The 16,708-nt window shown below is 43.5% G+C and overlaps 2 protein-coding genes across 2 annotated transcripts in view; one reads left to right on the forward strand and one right to left on the reverse strand.

Moving 5' to 3' along the window:
• The window catches only part of tmtops2a (teleost multiple tissue opsin 2a), a 52,921-nt gene extending 48,372 nt beyond the window's left edge, over window positions 1–4,549 (forward strand). Inside the window, exon 4 of the mRNA XM_056233534.1 lies at window positions 3,931–4,549. Coding sequence (XP_056089509.1) covers window positions 3,931–4,116 — 186 coding nt within the window. The 3' untranslated portion in view covers window positions 4,117–4,549. The remainder of the gene's footprint in view (window positions 1–3,930) is intronic.
• st6gal2b (ST6 beta-galactosamide alpha-2,6-sialyltranferase 2b) overlaps window positions 1–16,708 on the reverse strand; it is a 70,946-nt gene that overhangs the window by 290 nt on the left and 53,948 nt on the right. Inside the window, exon 4 of the mRNA XM_056233533.1 lies at window positions 7,659–7,833. Within this exon, the coding sequence (XP_056089508.1) occupies window positions 7,659–7,833 (175 nt within the window). The remainder of the gene's footprint in view (window positions 1–7,658; window positions 7,834–16,708) is intronic.

The raw sequence follows: 16,708 nt of genomic DNA on the forward strand, positions 1-16,708 counted from the left end.
TCACATACACACACAGATATACACCAAGTTAATATATATATATATTATAATAAATTGATCACAATCTCATCACAACCTGTAACTATATGAATTTGAACATTCTCATTCCTATGACTACTTATTTTTGTACGATCTGCTCATTCCCCAGTGACGGTTATATTTAGGGGTAAACTTTCATGCTTCCTTTTTAAAAAAAAATATTGACGTCATTTCAAACAAAATAAGGCCAAAATAAAGTTTGTTTGGGGTTAATTTCGTGAGTTCGAAACAGCTTACCAAAGCGAACTTTCCAGAAATTTTTGCTTCAGATGGTAAACACTTTTGAACGACCATTGATCCATGGCGATTTCACAATAGGTAGGTTTTATCTTCACCGGTTCATTTGTTCTGTTCATTTTGTCGAGGTTAGATGCGAGTAAAACATGAACACACTGAATAATTGCTTTATAGTAGAAACTATGGTTGCCAACCGTTCCGTATAATACGGAATCGTCCCGTATTTGACACATAAAAGTCTTGTTCCGTATTGAACTGATACGGAACGCACTTTGTTCCATATTTTTGAGAATCAATTCAGTGCAAATCCATGACAGACACATAGCTTCTAATATATGTCAGACAGACTATGAACGAAGACATTTGTAAGCTATGATAAGAGAAAAACCTGATGGTGCGGTAGATACTAATTTCTCCCCGTTTGTCTATGATCAGCCGCGTAGCGTTTTTAACATCTTGGAACATCATCAGAGAATGCCCTTTTAATTGGTCGTTAGTCATTGTGAGTCACGTATCGTAGCAACGACAACAGTGGGAAATGTAGGGAAAATGAAAATGGGTAGGGAAAATGACTACCGGCTGCAAAGAAAAAAGTAAAATTCTATTAAATAAGGCTACAGAAAACTGTTGTGTTTATTTTTCTTCAAATGCAGTCTAAGCCGATAAGTTTTGAATGTTATATGTTGTATTTGTTTAAAGCTGCAGTCCGGCGTTTTCCCTCTTTGTCGCCATCTCTGTTCGAAATCTGCAATTGCAGTCATTCGCGGAATTATCAACTTTACGTCAGTTGTAGTTCAACACCCTCGACACGGCACAGTTGAACACAATGTCTGAGGAGATTGTGAGGCTGTCAGACCCCATTTACACCTGGTATTAAAATGAGATCTGTATCCAGATAAGTTATCCGGATAATAAGTGTTCTGATCTTACCTTTGCGTTTACACCTTGTATTTTTAATGCGTTCTCGTTATCCACATTGAGTTCGGATCTCTGTCCTCCAGAAAAAAAAAGCAGGTAGATAGTTTTGAACACTGGCTGGTTATGTATTTTCTCAAATATGTATTTTGGATCATTTTTAACCCCAAAAAAGCTACGGACTACAGCTTTAAGTTAAAAATAAAACGTATTAAACGAAACAAATCCATGGTTCATTGTTGGCAAAATTATCATGATAGCCTTTATATATCTATGTGGTTCAGTCTTGTATTGATTAGGCCTACTTTGCTATTCTATAAATATATAGGCCTTATAAGTTGTATTATAATATGCTATAATGTATGATAGCATATTCACCAGAAGTCATTATTTCAGGGGTTATTTTTCTAAAGATCAGATGCTTTCTTAACTGCTGTTTTCTCTGCTGTCACTTTTGTTGTGTTATTTTGTTATTTAGAGGAAGGTGTGCGGCACATATTTACATACCTAATCGGATGTTTGCTAACAGTATACTGCTGCAAATGTATTTTTAACTTTTTACTCCAAGCGAAGAATGAAAGGAACTTTGCCATGAGTATATATCGGCACCTTTAGCATCTCACCAGAGGGAAAGATTGTTAGTGAATAATGACTTGCATTTAAGTTTGTTCCTCACACAATCTTTTGTGTACTGTAACTTTAAACATACATCATATCCACCTTATTCCTACGCCCCATGACGCTTTGCATGAATTATGGGTGTAACTTCCATTAAGCTGTAAACAATCAGTGAAAGGCTCGCTCTCTGAATGCAATAATTCGTTGTTGTTGTTTTTTTAACTGGGTACAATGAGATATTCTACTCACCCTTCAACCATCGAACATTATAAGGACATTTAAAAGTGTAAAAGCATCAACAAAGGTATTTTTAACAGACCATGAATAAGCCCAAAAGTGTGATTCTTTCCACAGCAATAACGGACGGGTTAAATATCACTGTAGTAATATATCTGTATTGTGTAACATACGTTGCCTTAATCAAAAATCAACTGATGGATAAGCTTTATTTGTAGGGCAACCTTATGATTTGAAAAGATTTGTTTCTGTCTTTTTGAATGGAAGTTCCCCAAACCGGAAGTGCCAGCCATAATTTAAAATGCAGTAAGCTGGTCAGGAATAAGGTGGATATGATTTCAAAATACTTCATAAGAAATTTGAAAGCTCCAGACCCAAGTCATTGTAAAAAAAAAGAACCAGTACATTAACAGAAGAAAGAAAGTCATACATATTTGAAATGACATTATGGTGAGTAAATGAAAGAATCTCCTCAAAGATCTTGTGGTTAAATCTATGTTACACGGTACACATTGTCAGCTGCATGTGGTCTAATGTTGGCCAACTCTCTTAACTGTTTTCCATCAAGACTCTGTCATCTGCCTGCAGGCTGTCTACATACACAGCTTGACAGCACCCTGCCAAGATCAGACACAGAGTTGTCTCACTACATACACGCACACATGCAGAGGACACGCATCAAATACTTGGCAGTGTAGCCACACGCAATATGAAAGCCAATCAGGGGCCTGGATGCATGGGTCGAGACCACTGAGCCAGCCAATCAGACATCGGGTCTCATGAGATGAACAACAGGGCATCCACCCCTTGGGATAGCCAATCACCTTAGACCATTTGTTTGTTCAGTGTACACATCTATAGGTTGTCAAGGCAACAAAGTGATCCAAGTGTATTGACTAGCATCAACCCTGCAACTATCATTTAAGAACCAGCAGGGTGTGCGATTTATGTTGTTTACTGTAGTTCAGGTCCTGCCAATGTAGACTGGATTGAATTTAAATAGCATCCCTAGGCATACTACAGAAGCCGTGAAGAGACACACACATAGGTTTGAATGTAAACAGCTATTTCTACACCTCTGTTACCTAACATCCGACATCTCATCAGAAATAAAAAGTGCTTCAAAACATTTCAGTCAATAATTATTTGGTCAATGACTCTATTTCTTTTCTTCTATATATTAACTAAATATTAAATTAAAATAATAATAATAATAATACAAATTATATATATATATATATATATATATAAATAAATAATGGCCATGTTTTTCTCAATTCTGAATTTAAATGCATTTTGAAATTCTTGAAAAGACGGGGAAAAAATCATAAAACAGGAAATTATATCACAGAAAAGACCCCTGCAGTGCGTCAAGGACAAGGTCAATAAGCTCTTAATATATCAGATAATTTTGACCTTTTTATGACATGAGTTTAGTTCAGGTTGTAAAATGTCATGTGGTATGATCCTTTAAAATTTAAAAAATATTCATGAATTAATAATCCATTATATATTACCTCAGAAAAGAAAGATTAAGATATGTACACTTACATGTATTACTTGTATGATATAAAGATTTTAGAGAATGTTTTTTTTTAAACCATATGAAACCAACATTAAAATGAGTACATTCTAAAAAAAAACTTGGCACATGTGTTTTAAACTAGATTTTTTTAATATGTGTCTGTTCCTTTATTGTGAACACTTACTATTAAGATACTCCGACTACAATTGGCCATAAAAAGAATGAAAAAAAAATGTACTGAGAAGGTGCAATTCAAAGGATTCTGGGCAACCTTTCACACAAATGTACAAAATCTTTAATGGCTCTGCATCTTTTTTGTCTCTGAAAATATGAGTGGTAATTTACTGTGTTTTGTGCAGTTTTACAGGTGTTTCCTTATCCTGTTTCATTGCAAACACAGCTCTCTAGAGAATGGACAGTCCTCTTTGCCTTCAAGAACTACTGTCATCCAGCTCAACCGAAGGGCTTATAGCAACCCAGTGGCCGGCTACGAACCACCTTCCATTGGTCTCCAAAATGATTGCAGCACCCCTGTCTCGGGCTGAACCAATACACACACACACACACCTCTATGTTACAGCTCCACCCTACCTTAGTCAAAACACAACATACATATTTGACTAAATTATAACAAAGTCGTCTGTGCAGTGTTGTTGAGTGCCTACCAATCAAAAGCTGAAAATCAGACCTGTAGCAAAGTGATCTCTATAGCCGTCAAACTGTTGTCTGACCTAATACACCAACCAGTATTTGTATGTGATTTGTCAATATAAATGTTACAAAGAGCGAGAAAAGTGCAACCAGCTACTGGTGACTTGTTAAATTGGATGTGTAGATCATGTGCTGGTGCATTACTTATAAATGTGCTTGGCCCCATGTTGTTTTCATGTTCCCAACCAATTTAAGGCCAGATCTGAATAAGATGTTGAATAAAGCTGTGAATTTCATGGAAACACCCTCAAAACTGGTAAAATTCTCCACCAATGGCTTCTGTATTCTATTTGTACCCTGATCCTAATCTCACCATTAGATGCTGGAGATCAAGGATGGTGACAAGTGGATCATTAGTCACATCATTGGTTCAAAGTAGTCCAGTGACCCAAAACAGTATATCCAAACTTGGTCACTAGTGGTGATGTTGAAGGAATAGTTTAATAGAAGGAAAATCCTTCATTCCAAACTTTTTCTTCTTCTGCTGCTGAACACGGATAATTTAATGAATATCTGGTTGGGTGAATTCAGTACAATGGCAGTATACTGTACGTAAAAATAAAGGTCCATGTGGCTCACTGATCATTTACCAAGTGGTCTATCTGACCATTTTTGGTGAAAAACTCCTCAATATTTAAGCAGCTGTACAGTAAAATCATGGCAGACACCACTTTTCTTCTTTGCACCATCCAGCACATCACCCTCCTGTGCAGAGGGAGGCAATGCGGTATTGAATTCACCCAAACAAATATTCTCAATTGAAAGGCTGCATCCTACGCTGCATTCAAGTCCAATTTCAGACATGATCTTGCAAACTTCCCTAAGCACTTCCCCTCGGGGGAATCCCCAACTCCATTTTGAAGTGTGTTCAACTTCATCAAGTGGACAAGGGAAGTTTATTTGGATAGACCCTCGACCCCACGATTTTGACAGAGTCTACTCAACTACACTTCAGGCAGAACCATAGACTACAATGCACCATTATTTTGATGTCACAGCTGCTCACGCCTAATTTACCACCACCCCACACAACTTTAGTGTATATTGAAGTTATTTTTGTATTTAACCATATTTAAAGGGGTTGTATAATGCCCTTTTTCACGAGATGTAAAATAAATCTCTGATGTTCCCAGAGTGTGTATGTGAAGTTTTAGCTCAAAATACCCCACAGATATTTATATATAGCATGTTAAAGTTGTCACTTTTTGAGGGTGAGTAAAAACGCACCGTTTTTGTGTCTGTCCCTTTAAATGCAAATGAGCTGCTGCTCCCGGCGCAGAGGGCGGAGCTACAACAACTTGTCTCCTTAGCAGCTTTGATTACCTTTTTTTTGATTACAGACATGCAATGAAAATTTCAAAAACGTTTAGCCTTTTATGTTCAAACCGGAGTCAGAAAGATGGAGAGACTCAAGAAGTGACAACATGTAGACAACATTTCTGATTGGTTAGTTGATGAATGTATGTAGCTTATGTGTAGTTATCTTCTAGTCATTGATTAGCATATTCTGTCTTGATAATCTATAAATCGTGTTCTGGGGGCAGGGCTTATGTAAATTTTAGGGTTCGTGATGTCACTAACCTGGGAGGAATGTTGTGTAGTCTCTACCAGCCGTTTGTTGTAGTCCTTAAAAAGCAATTTCTTTAAAAGAACATTTCTCCCTTTGCTTTGAACTTTGAGCGTCGTAACTTTGCAAATGTCGTTTATGCTCAAACAGCAACATTACACCCTAACAAAAGTTAGAAAAGTAAAAATCATAATCAACCACCCCTTTAATGCATGTAGCTATCTTAAGCTGGCTGATTTTTTAATACTTTATAGAGTTATAGTTTATTGCATTTTTTAAATAATTTTATATTTAAATATTAATATATTAATATACTAATATTTGATATTTGTTTATATTAAATTTTTTAACATCCCAAGCATACATACAGGCCTATAGAAAGGTTCGTAAAGAGTTGTAAGAGTTCCGCCTGTAGTGGGCACTCATGCAATGTAAGCAATGACGTACATCCGAGTGAACGAGACGAAGGGAAGTTAGCGAGGGAAGGGCGTAAAAAATTGGACTTAAACGCAGCCCTGGTAAGGCTGCATATCTTCCACGTAATCAAGACCTCTGGAAGGAAGCTTTCATTTTGCATCCTTAATTCAGATTTTTTAAAGGATGCATCAAGTATATTCTACCATCACCCATAATCCTTTATGCAAAAACGAGTTGGCACTGAACTTGTGAAATTTCATTATGTAACGTAAGACAAAAAAAAAAAAAAAAGCATTGTTTACTTTTGTTTTGTTGTAAAAGAATCACATAATGCTAAATTTTGTTCCCCTAAGAAGAAGGAACGTCATATGGTTTTGGAATGACATGAGGGGGGAGTAAATGATGACAATATTCCTTTACGTCAAAACTGTAATGGTATGTTAAAGGTACAATCCAATACTGTACATTCAATACAATGAAAGAGGAGAAAACATAGATGAACGTTGTTGTTCTCTTAATACCGGCAATATTGGTTTGTGCCGTTGATAGCACCAATGAAGTTTGATGGGTGTAGGAATGATGATTGTCTGTTTGAGAGCCATCAACTTGTATTAACAGCACCGATTCACACAGATATTATGTCAGTCATACAAGAAAATAAATGAACTACCCACAATTATACTAACTGTCAAAACATTTGTTCATTTGCTTGTTTGCCTCTCTTAGATCTTGAGTTTTAAGCCAAACCTCCATTCATTCATTAAGATTTAGCAATGAACTTGCAAAGCAAAAGGAGACAACAAGAAAGTGTGTGTATGTGTGTTTCCATGAACATTCATGGGCTCTTTGTTGCCACAGGCACTGTTTCTGCCAGTACAGCCTCCGGCAAGGTAAGTATCCTCTAGAAATTTTATGGAGAGTTTACTTTCCCCACATGAGCTGCTTTTCTGATTGAAATCACTCAAACTGGCATCTATCAAATTGATATTACCTAGTAACACATTTCAGCATTAGCTCACACACACACACACACACACACACACACACACACACACACACACACACACACACACACACACACACACACACACACACACACACACACACACACACACACACACACACACACACACACACACACATCCTGCACTCTTCAGACATAAATGAATTCAAGAGGAACAGTGAATACAAACAGATGTGATTATCATTTGTAAGTCAACAGAAGACGCTGGAGAAGTAGGCAGGGACACATTTGATCTTGCTTAAATTAGGGTTGAATGTGTGCGTGAACTGCACAGCATGGCAAATCCCTCAAAAATTACTATCACAACATGTGGCACAAGAATTTTCTTGAGTGCAGGGATCAAATATGTAAATGGTGAAAAGACTCACCTATAAATCCTGAGGAAGGAGGGTTGGGTTGAATGTTTTCCAGTGTGTTGCTTTGCACAATATCCCAAAGTTTCCAGATAAATGAAGGATGCAGGATATAAAAGGGCTGCTCAGGGAAGTTCTTCCTGTGAGTTATGTATGGATTAAAAAGGTCATGTTCGGGATTCTGGTACCACTGTGAACATTGAGAAAACAGTAAAATATTATGTTAAAAATAAAGTACTGACACTTAGTTGCATGGTTTGATAAATGGTCAATGACATGCTGCTCATTTGTCTGGATCTATTGATTTATTTAAAAATGCAATCCATAAATATAATGGCTTGAATAGACCTACAGTATTCTATGATTAATGTTTTTCATTTCAGAATAAAAATTCATTTTGATAGTTTTGGAAGACAAAGTTAAAAAGTGGTAAACTGTGCTGATATTATAATGAAGCAAAAAGCCTTATCAAGTAATTTGGTAAAAGATTTTGTTATTACTAAAATTAAAAAGCAATGAATTAGTGAAGGAAAAAAGTTTTGGAGGGAACGGGAGACGTAACGTCGACGTGACGACGTAATCGGGATCGCCTTGAGAGACCAATCTACTTCGAGAGTATTAAAACGAGCCAATGCATATCGGCATGCGATAATTGCATCAGCTGCTCTGCCTGCAGCGCGAGCATATAACGAGCAGCAGGTGCCTATTGTTTTACGCTGAGGAGCCGAGACGTGTTCGGCCGTACAGCGATGGTCAACAACCGTGGTGACGGAACGTTACATCTCCCGTTCCCTCCTTCAGGGAATGAGGGTTACAATAGTAACCGAGACGTTCCTTTTCAGTCGCTCACGTTCGACGTAACGTCGACATGACGACGTAATTGGGATCCCATGGAAAACGCCACGGTTGCTGCCACATCCAGCGCCCTACGCAAGACTCTCAGACCCCCAACTGACTGGGGCGGAAGGCTTGCGTAGAGGGAGTTCGAACTGCCTTTATAACCCACACAGTGGAACTCTAGGATAACACTGGGAAAGCGTGCCTTTCCAGGAGAGAGAGACGTTGCGGAAGCCACATCCTGCCCGAAGGGAGGTAACGTGGGGATACACATATGGACTGGCCGGAAGTCCAGACTGGGTGGCTCCAGCCTGAGAAGGGGTAGGCTACACCGGACAGTGACGGCAGAGCGGATTCTGCCAAGGGAAAGACACGGGCTCACCGCAGGGAGCTGGTCGTGGAAGAATATGCATATGGGATCGCCGCAGGGATCATCACATATGGAACCCAGCCTAGCACAAGTTACACAAGCATACGAGCACTAGGCCTGGCGTCAGACGCTCCGCAACGTCTGACTGCTGAAGGGGTGCGTAGGAACTCTACAGGGTTCGCCAAAGTGGGGAACTCGACTGGAGCAGAAAAGCGCACGTATCCGCTCCATGTGGAGGGGAGTGGCACACCAAGCCGACACTAGAGCGGGAACTTCGGTGTTACCGGCTAGTTAAAGCGAGCACACAGGAAGAAACCGACTCAACACGTAGGCTATAAAACCTAGCAAACGTGTTAGGTGTCGCCCAGCCCGCAGCTCTACAAATGTCTGTCAGCGAGGCGCCGTGTGCCAGTGCCCAAGAAGAAGCGACACTCCTAGTGGTGGGCAGGGCACGCCTTGGGCTTCGTAAGCCAAGGTGATAGCATCCACTATCCAGTGGGCCATCCTCTGCTTGGAGACAGCCTTTCCCTTCTGCTGGCCTCCATAACAGACGAAGAGCTGATCTGAGGTCCTGAGGCTTTGCGTTCCGTCCACGTATAGGCGCAAGCGCAGGTGGGACAGAGAAAGCCAGGGCTGGGTCTGCCTCTTCCGAAGGCAGCGCTTGCAGGTTCACCACCTGGTCCCAGAAGGTAGTGGTAGGAACCCTGGGCACGTATCCGGGCCGGGGTCTCAGGATCACGTGAGAGTTAGCTGGGCCGAATTCTAGGCACGATTCATCGACCGAAATACATGCAGGTCCCCTACCCTCTTGATTGAGGCCAATGCAACCAGGAGTACTGTTTTACAGGACAGAATTTTTAACTCCGCTGACTGCAAAGGCTCAAAGTGTGGTCTCTGAAGTGCCGAAAGGACCAGACACAAATCCCAAGAGGGTATAGAGAGTGGGCAAGGCGGATTTAGTTTCCTCGCCCCCCTCAGGAACCTGACGATCAGGTCGTGCTTTCCCAGCGACTTACCTTCAACTGCATTGTGATGTGCGGCAATAGCGGCAACATACACTTTAAGGGTGGAGGGAGACAGCCTTCGCTCCAACCCATCTTGCAGGAAGGAAAGCACGGCTCTGATCAAGCAAGTTCGGGGGTTCTCCTCGTGAGAAGAACACCACTCAACGAACAGGTTCCACTTCAACGCATAGAGGCACCTCGTAGAGGGGGCTCTAGCGGAAGTGAAGGTGTCAACTACCGCGGGGGGTAGGTCACCTAGAACCTCCGCGTCCCATCCAGGGACCAGACATGGAGTTTCCAGAGGTCTGGACGCGGGTGCCATAGGGTGCCCCGTCTCTGAGAGAGCAGGTCCTCGGGGAACCAGGTCCGGTTGGGCCAAAACGGCGTAACTAACAAGACCTGCTCCTCGTCCTCCCTGACCTTGCACAAGGTTTGTGCAAGAAAGCTCACTGGGGGAAATGCATACTTGCGTAGGCCCCGGGGCCAGCTGTGTACCAGAGCATCCGTGCTGAGAGACCCCTCGGTCAGGGAATAGAACAACTGGCAGTGAGACGTGTCCGGGGCAGCAAACAGATCTACCTGTGCGGTCCCGAAGCGCTTGAATATCAGCTGGACCACCTGGGGATGGAGTCGCTATCCTCCCGGTAGCACCCGCTGCCGTGATAGCTTGTCGGCTGCACGGTTGATCAGGCACGGAATATAAATGACACGAAGCGACCTAAGAAGCTTTTGACTCCAGAGGAGGAGATGGCGGGTTGATGGCACCCTGGCGGTTGATGTACGCAACGGTCGCAGTGCTATCCGAACGGACCAGTACATGCTTGCCTAGTAGCAGCGTTTTGAAGCGGCCCAGCGCAAGATGTACTGCTCACAACTCGAGGCAGTTGATGTGCCAATGCAGTTGAGGCCCCGTCCACAGACCTGAAGCTGCATGCCCGTTGTACGTGAGTTTGCTCTTTTCCCAGTTGACCCGAAGCCCTAGGTGGCTGAGGTGACTGAGCACCATGTCCCTGTGTTTGCACAACTGCTCTCTCGAAACACCACGCTCGCACATGGGAGCAATGGCCAAATCCGCGACTTTCATGAAGACACGGGGCGACAGGGCCAGCCCGAAGGGTAAGACTTTGTACTGATATGCCCATCCCTCGAACGCAAAGCGAAGAAACGGTCTGTGTCGAGGGAGAATCAGACATGAAAGTACGCGTCCTTCAGGTCGATCGCTGCAAACCAATCTTGGGGACGGATGCACTAGAAAATGCGTTTCTGCGTAAGCATCTTGAACGGCAGCCTGTGAAGGGACCGGTTCAGGACACGTAGGTCCAAGATAGGTCGTAACCCACCACTTTTATTGGGTACAATAAAGTATGGGCTGAAGAAGCCGGTCTTCATATCGGCTGGAGGGACCAGCTCGATTGCATCCTTCGCCAGTAGGACTGCAATCTCTGCCTGGTGAAGGCCGGGGGACGCCGGGCAAACTGAATCGCATAGCCGAGTCTGATGGTACGGATGAGCCAGCGAGATGGGCTAGGAAGCGCTAACCAGGCTCCCAGACACCTACAAGTGGGACCAACGGCACGACAGACGTACCCGAGGTGGGGCAGTGTGGCAGAATGCAGGGACCCGACTCGGACGGCATAGCAGCCCGAGTGGGGTCTGAGTGTGCAACACTAACCTGACTCCACCGATCGGCAGGGGATGAGTGAGACGGCATAGGCGTGGCCTCGAGCACATCAGGCTACCGCTGGCGAACCAAGAGGGGGCAGAGGGTGGAAAGGCATAGCTTTGCACACCGCCAACCTCTCTCTCTTGGGACCCAGAAATAGAGAAGCTGCCTTTGCTGAGAATTTGGTACCGCTGGCTGAGACGCCAGTGGCGGAACAGAATGATTCAACAAAAGTTCTCCGCCCGGCCCTCCTCCGGGAAAGAGCAGCTGACTCTGGGTCGCCCGTCTCAGGGCTCCTGAGACGGGTGGTGCCGTCTTCCTGCGAAAGCTTAACGTCACAGCTGGCTGTGGCAGAGTTTTTTTTTTTTTTGCAGGGGACTGACACCCTTGGCGACAAACAGACTGGGGGGCAGCCCAGCAGTGACTCACGGAGCACATTGTGGCAAGCTTTTTGGTTACCTCAGCCTGCTTTTGAACTGCGGAGAACCGCTGGGCACAGTCTCCAACAGTGTCTCCGAAAGGCCACCTCGTGAGATGGGAGCATCGAGAAAGCGAACTTTGGCGATGTCTCATATCTTTGCAAAGTTTAGCCAGGGGGCGCTTCTTGACCACTAGGGTGGACATCAACTGTGACAGCGCTGTGACTTTAAACACGGTCAGCCACCAGGCACAGCTTAAACTCGACTCAGAACTACCCTGCAGGGAAGAGGCTGTCTGCAGTAGCACTGCAGCCCCACCATTGAGGGTAGTGAGAGAGGAAAAACTTTCTGCAGCTTTTGGCACGTTTGGCTTGGCGGGGCAAGGTGATTACGCGTCGCGCTGCGCCCCCCAGTGTAACGCGAGAAAGCATGGCTGTCAAGTCTGAATCTGATTCAGCATGAGCATGCACACCATTATAGTGGGAGCTCAGCATCATCTTCATCTCCAGAGAGTAACAACCCTCTCTCTGATGTAGCAATCGACGTCTATCCTCTCCTGGAGCCCCGAATGAAATGCTAGGACTATCATGAGAATGATCAGCATCCCATCCAGAAGCTGCCAGGCATGCGAGACAGTGAATGTGGCCATCACCTGGACGGCAAACAGCATGCTGATCAGTTAACCTTAATGAAAAAGGCAAGACGAAAAACATGCTGATGTGGTTATGTTCTCATAAGAGAATACTACCACCCACAAACAGAGTCTCAACATGTATGCGATGCGATAGAGGAGTGAGGGGCCCACACGGATTAGTTACCGGGCGGGGAAGCCCTCACTATAATCCTCCAGTCACCCTGGCTATACGCAGAAGTAGCCCTTTTTTTGTAGCACTAGATCGGGGCATAGGCGAGGGGACTCCACCTCGTTTGAGGCACTTGAGTCTCGACCGCGCATCTAGAGCGCTGAACGACGCGCACTGGGTTGCCGAGACAACCCACGCTGTCAGCCAGCAGCTCGACGGCACACGGCACGCTGATCACTTAAACCTTAATAAGAAAGGCAAGACGAACGTGCCGACGTGGTCATTCTCTTAGAGAGAACATAAACCACCCACGAGCACAGTTTCAGCACACTTAAGCCCATGGCATGTGAACCAGTGATCGTGGCCGTCACATGAGGATAGGAAACGACCGCATCCAGAAACACACGGTTTGAATGACGTCTTGAAAAAGACGCAGTGTCAAACCGTGTATGCTCTTTCAGGAAAAACTGCTCTCTCTGGTGCTGAAGCACCCAGGGATGACCGCGGCTTCACAAACAGGACGATAGTGCAAGCCTGATGTGAGCACTCACATTCTCATTGAAGGCGCAACATTCTGAGCTGTGAAAACAGCTGTTTTGCCGGCTCTCTGTGAAATCGCGGCACCAACACCAACACCAACACCAGCTTTGAAGAGGCGTTCCCCTGAAGAGCAGACTCGTTTTCTTCTTTTGAAGTTGAACACTGTCAGAAGATTGTAGAGCAGGAACAGTAGAACTGCTCGGCTCCGAAGCGAAAGACAATATGCGACGCACCTGCTGCTCGTTATATGCTTGCATTGCAAGCAGAGCAGATGATGCAATTATCGCATGCCAATATGCATTGGCTCGTTTTAATACTCTCGAAGTAGATTGGTCTCTCAAGGCGATCCCGATTACGTCGTCACGTCGACGTTACGTCGAACGTGAGCGACTGAAAGGGAACAATCTATATACATACAGTATATTTACAGTCAAACCAAAATTTATTCAGACACCTTCGACATGTCTCACATTATCACAGTTTATTCACTATAGTTTAGAAAATGGTAATAAAATATGACAAGAACTCAAAAATTATTAAATCAGTTGATATTTCAATGGTTTTGGCCATCCTTCTGTTAGACTATTTCACAAATGAATCAGGTTAAAGCTGCAGTCCGTAGCTTTTTTTGGGTTAAAAATTATCCAAAATACATATTTGAAAAAATACATAACCAGTCAGTGTTCAAAATTATCTGCTTGCCTTAGCTCGATTCAAAGCGGTAAGCTTGTAATAATGTTTTTAATTCCAGTGGTACTGGTGGATTTCTGCGGGAGATTCATGCATGTCTTAGCGTCATTACGTCACATCTGTACACATCAAGAAGGAGTCTCGGCTAGTAGACTATATTGCGTGTGAGGATGTTGGAGGTGGAGATTTATAGCCTTTTCTCACAGCACTTGATATAATTAAACATCAATTTGATGGCGGATCCAGAAAGGTTCAAACGACAATCACCAGTGATAATAGATTCACCCGTTGTAAAATGCAAAAGACTTTGTTCGAACTTCGGAGTGGCTACAGAAAAAAAGAGACTGCAACCGGACCCATGCAAAAACAAGGATACATTTCGGAAGGACATTAAATGTAGTCACGCAATGCTGACGTTGTTAACATTAACAATTTCAGAACAACGTATAATTTGCACGGTTTTGTGTGATATGATGAGCGATTTTTAGATTTAATCAGTGCGATTTACTGCAATGTCAGAACCAGAACAATAATCTGTGATTCTGAATACCAGTATCCACACCGGCGCGGTGACTGACAGCTGCACACTCTCCTCAAACATTGTGTTCATCCGCGCTGTGCCATGTCGAAGTACAACTCACGTAAAGTTGATAATTCCGCGAATAACTGCAATTGCAGATTTCGAACAGAGATGGCGACAAAGAGGAAAAACTGCGGACTGCAGCTTTAAGCTGTCAGCTGTTAAATTTAAGTACACAATTAGATAATACCAATTTAGGTCAACCAATTACCAAGCAATGCTTCATTTTGTTCAGTCTATGGTGTAAAAAGGTCGCATTAGCAATTAAAGAAAAAACATTTAAGCAAAACATGGTCAGGTCAAAGTGTCTGAGTAAATTTTGGTCCCAAATTTGTATAAATTTTACTGATAGTCCACTGTATGAAGAATTTTTGGGTATAATATGTCATAGTTTACTTTATTTTGCTATCCTCTATATATAAACTATAGTGTCCTGCATCCACTAGTAAAAATATATAAACAATTATATGTGGTGTCTGAATAATTTTTGGTTTGACTGTATATATATATATATATATACCGGTATATATAAAAACACGCACCGTACCGGTCAAAAGTTTGGAAACATTAAGGCTTTTTAATGTTTTTGAAAGTCTCACCAAGACTGCATTCATTTTATCAGAAATACAGTAAAAACGTCTCAGGTTACATATGTAACCCTGGTTCCCTGAGAGGGAACGAGACGCTGCGTTCGAGACGCGGTGCGAACGCTCTGCGTGATTACGTCGTGAAGCACATGTAAAATCAGTCCAATGGAAGCCCGAAACGTCATAGGCGGGTGACGTCATAGACCAGGAAACTATAAAGCACCCCTGAATACAGAACGCGCCAGCTTCTGAAAAAACCTGAAGCAAGTCGATCAGGGCATGCAGGAAGTATGGCAGGTAAACGCAGCGTCTCGTTCCCTCTGAGGGAACCAGGGTTACATACGTAACCTGAGACGTTCCCTTTCAAGGGAACTTCGAGCTGCATTTGAGACACGGTGGGAACCCCATACCCACTACGCCATAGTGACAAATGCCCGTTCTGTGTGAAGTCCTTGCACACACTAAGAAGCAAGCAACCTCGCCCCTGGAGTGGAGAGGTCAAGGTCATAAAACCTGACAAATGTAAGTGGAGAGGACCAACCTGCCGCATTACAGATATCAAGAAGGGAAACACCCGAAATTAAGGCCGTAGAGGCCGCCATACTCCTTGTAGAATGGGCCTGTACAGCCATAGGTGAAGGCTGACCGGCCGCTTCATAAGCCAATGATATAGCCTCAACTATCCATTTGCTCATTACCTGTTTAGATGCAGGGCACCCTGTCTTGAGTGACCCAAAGCAGACAAACAATTGTTCAGACTTACGCCACAGGGCAGCCCTGTGAACGTAGGCATCTAATGCCCGAACTGGACATAACAGGTTCAGTTGCTTTTTCCTGATCTGGGGTATTAAAAGGTGGAGGATAAAATGCCTGCAGCACTATTGGGCCCCCAACATTAACTGGGACCTTAGGAATATAACCCGGTCTAGGGTAGAGAAATGCTTTCACCATACCAGGTGCAAATTCCAGAAATGAGGGAGCAACCGACAGGGCATGCAAATCTCCAAATCTCTTGATAGACGAAATAGCAAGGAGAAATAAAGTTTTTAGAGTGAGGAATTTCTCTGAAACCTCTTCAATGGGCTCGAAAGGAGCCAAAGCCAGACCCTCAAGTACAATGGCCAAATCCCAAGCCGGTGCTCTAGAGTGCAGTGCAGGTCTCAACCTCAGTGTACCATGGAGAAAACAAGTAATAAGAGGATCTCTCCCGATAGAAGGGGTGTGGTAGGCAGATATAGCCGCCACGTAAACCTCTAGGGTAGAAGGAGATGACCTAGCAGAGAAACGGTCTTGCAAGAAATCAAGAACTGAACCAACAGGGCAGTTGACAGGATCTAAATAGTCTCAGCCTCAGACGTCACTCCCACGGAACGTTGGCTAAACGTCTGATGCATATGGTACACTTAACTGGAAACACTTCAGGAATGTCGAAGTCGTCATCTGATTGGTTGAATTCGATCGGATTTCCGGGGGGTGCGAGTGTCGCGTTTATTTTCGGTCTGCCGGGAAACAAAGCGCAGACGTGTGATTGCGGAAGAAAAACTTTTGTGTTTACATGAGTGACAATGAGCA

Source organism: Rhinichthys klamathensis, unplaced genomic scaffold (assembly GCF_029890125.1).
Source record: "Rhinichthys klamathensis goyatoka isolate OS25496 unplaced genomic scaffold, OSU_Roscu_1.1 h1tg000372l_1, whole genome shotgun sequence".
NCBI lineage: Eukaryota > Metazoa > Chordata > Actinopteri > Cypriniformes > Leuciscidae > Rhinichthys > Rhinichthys klamathensis.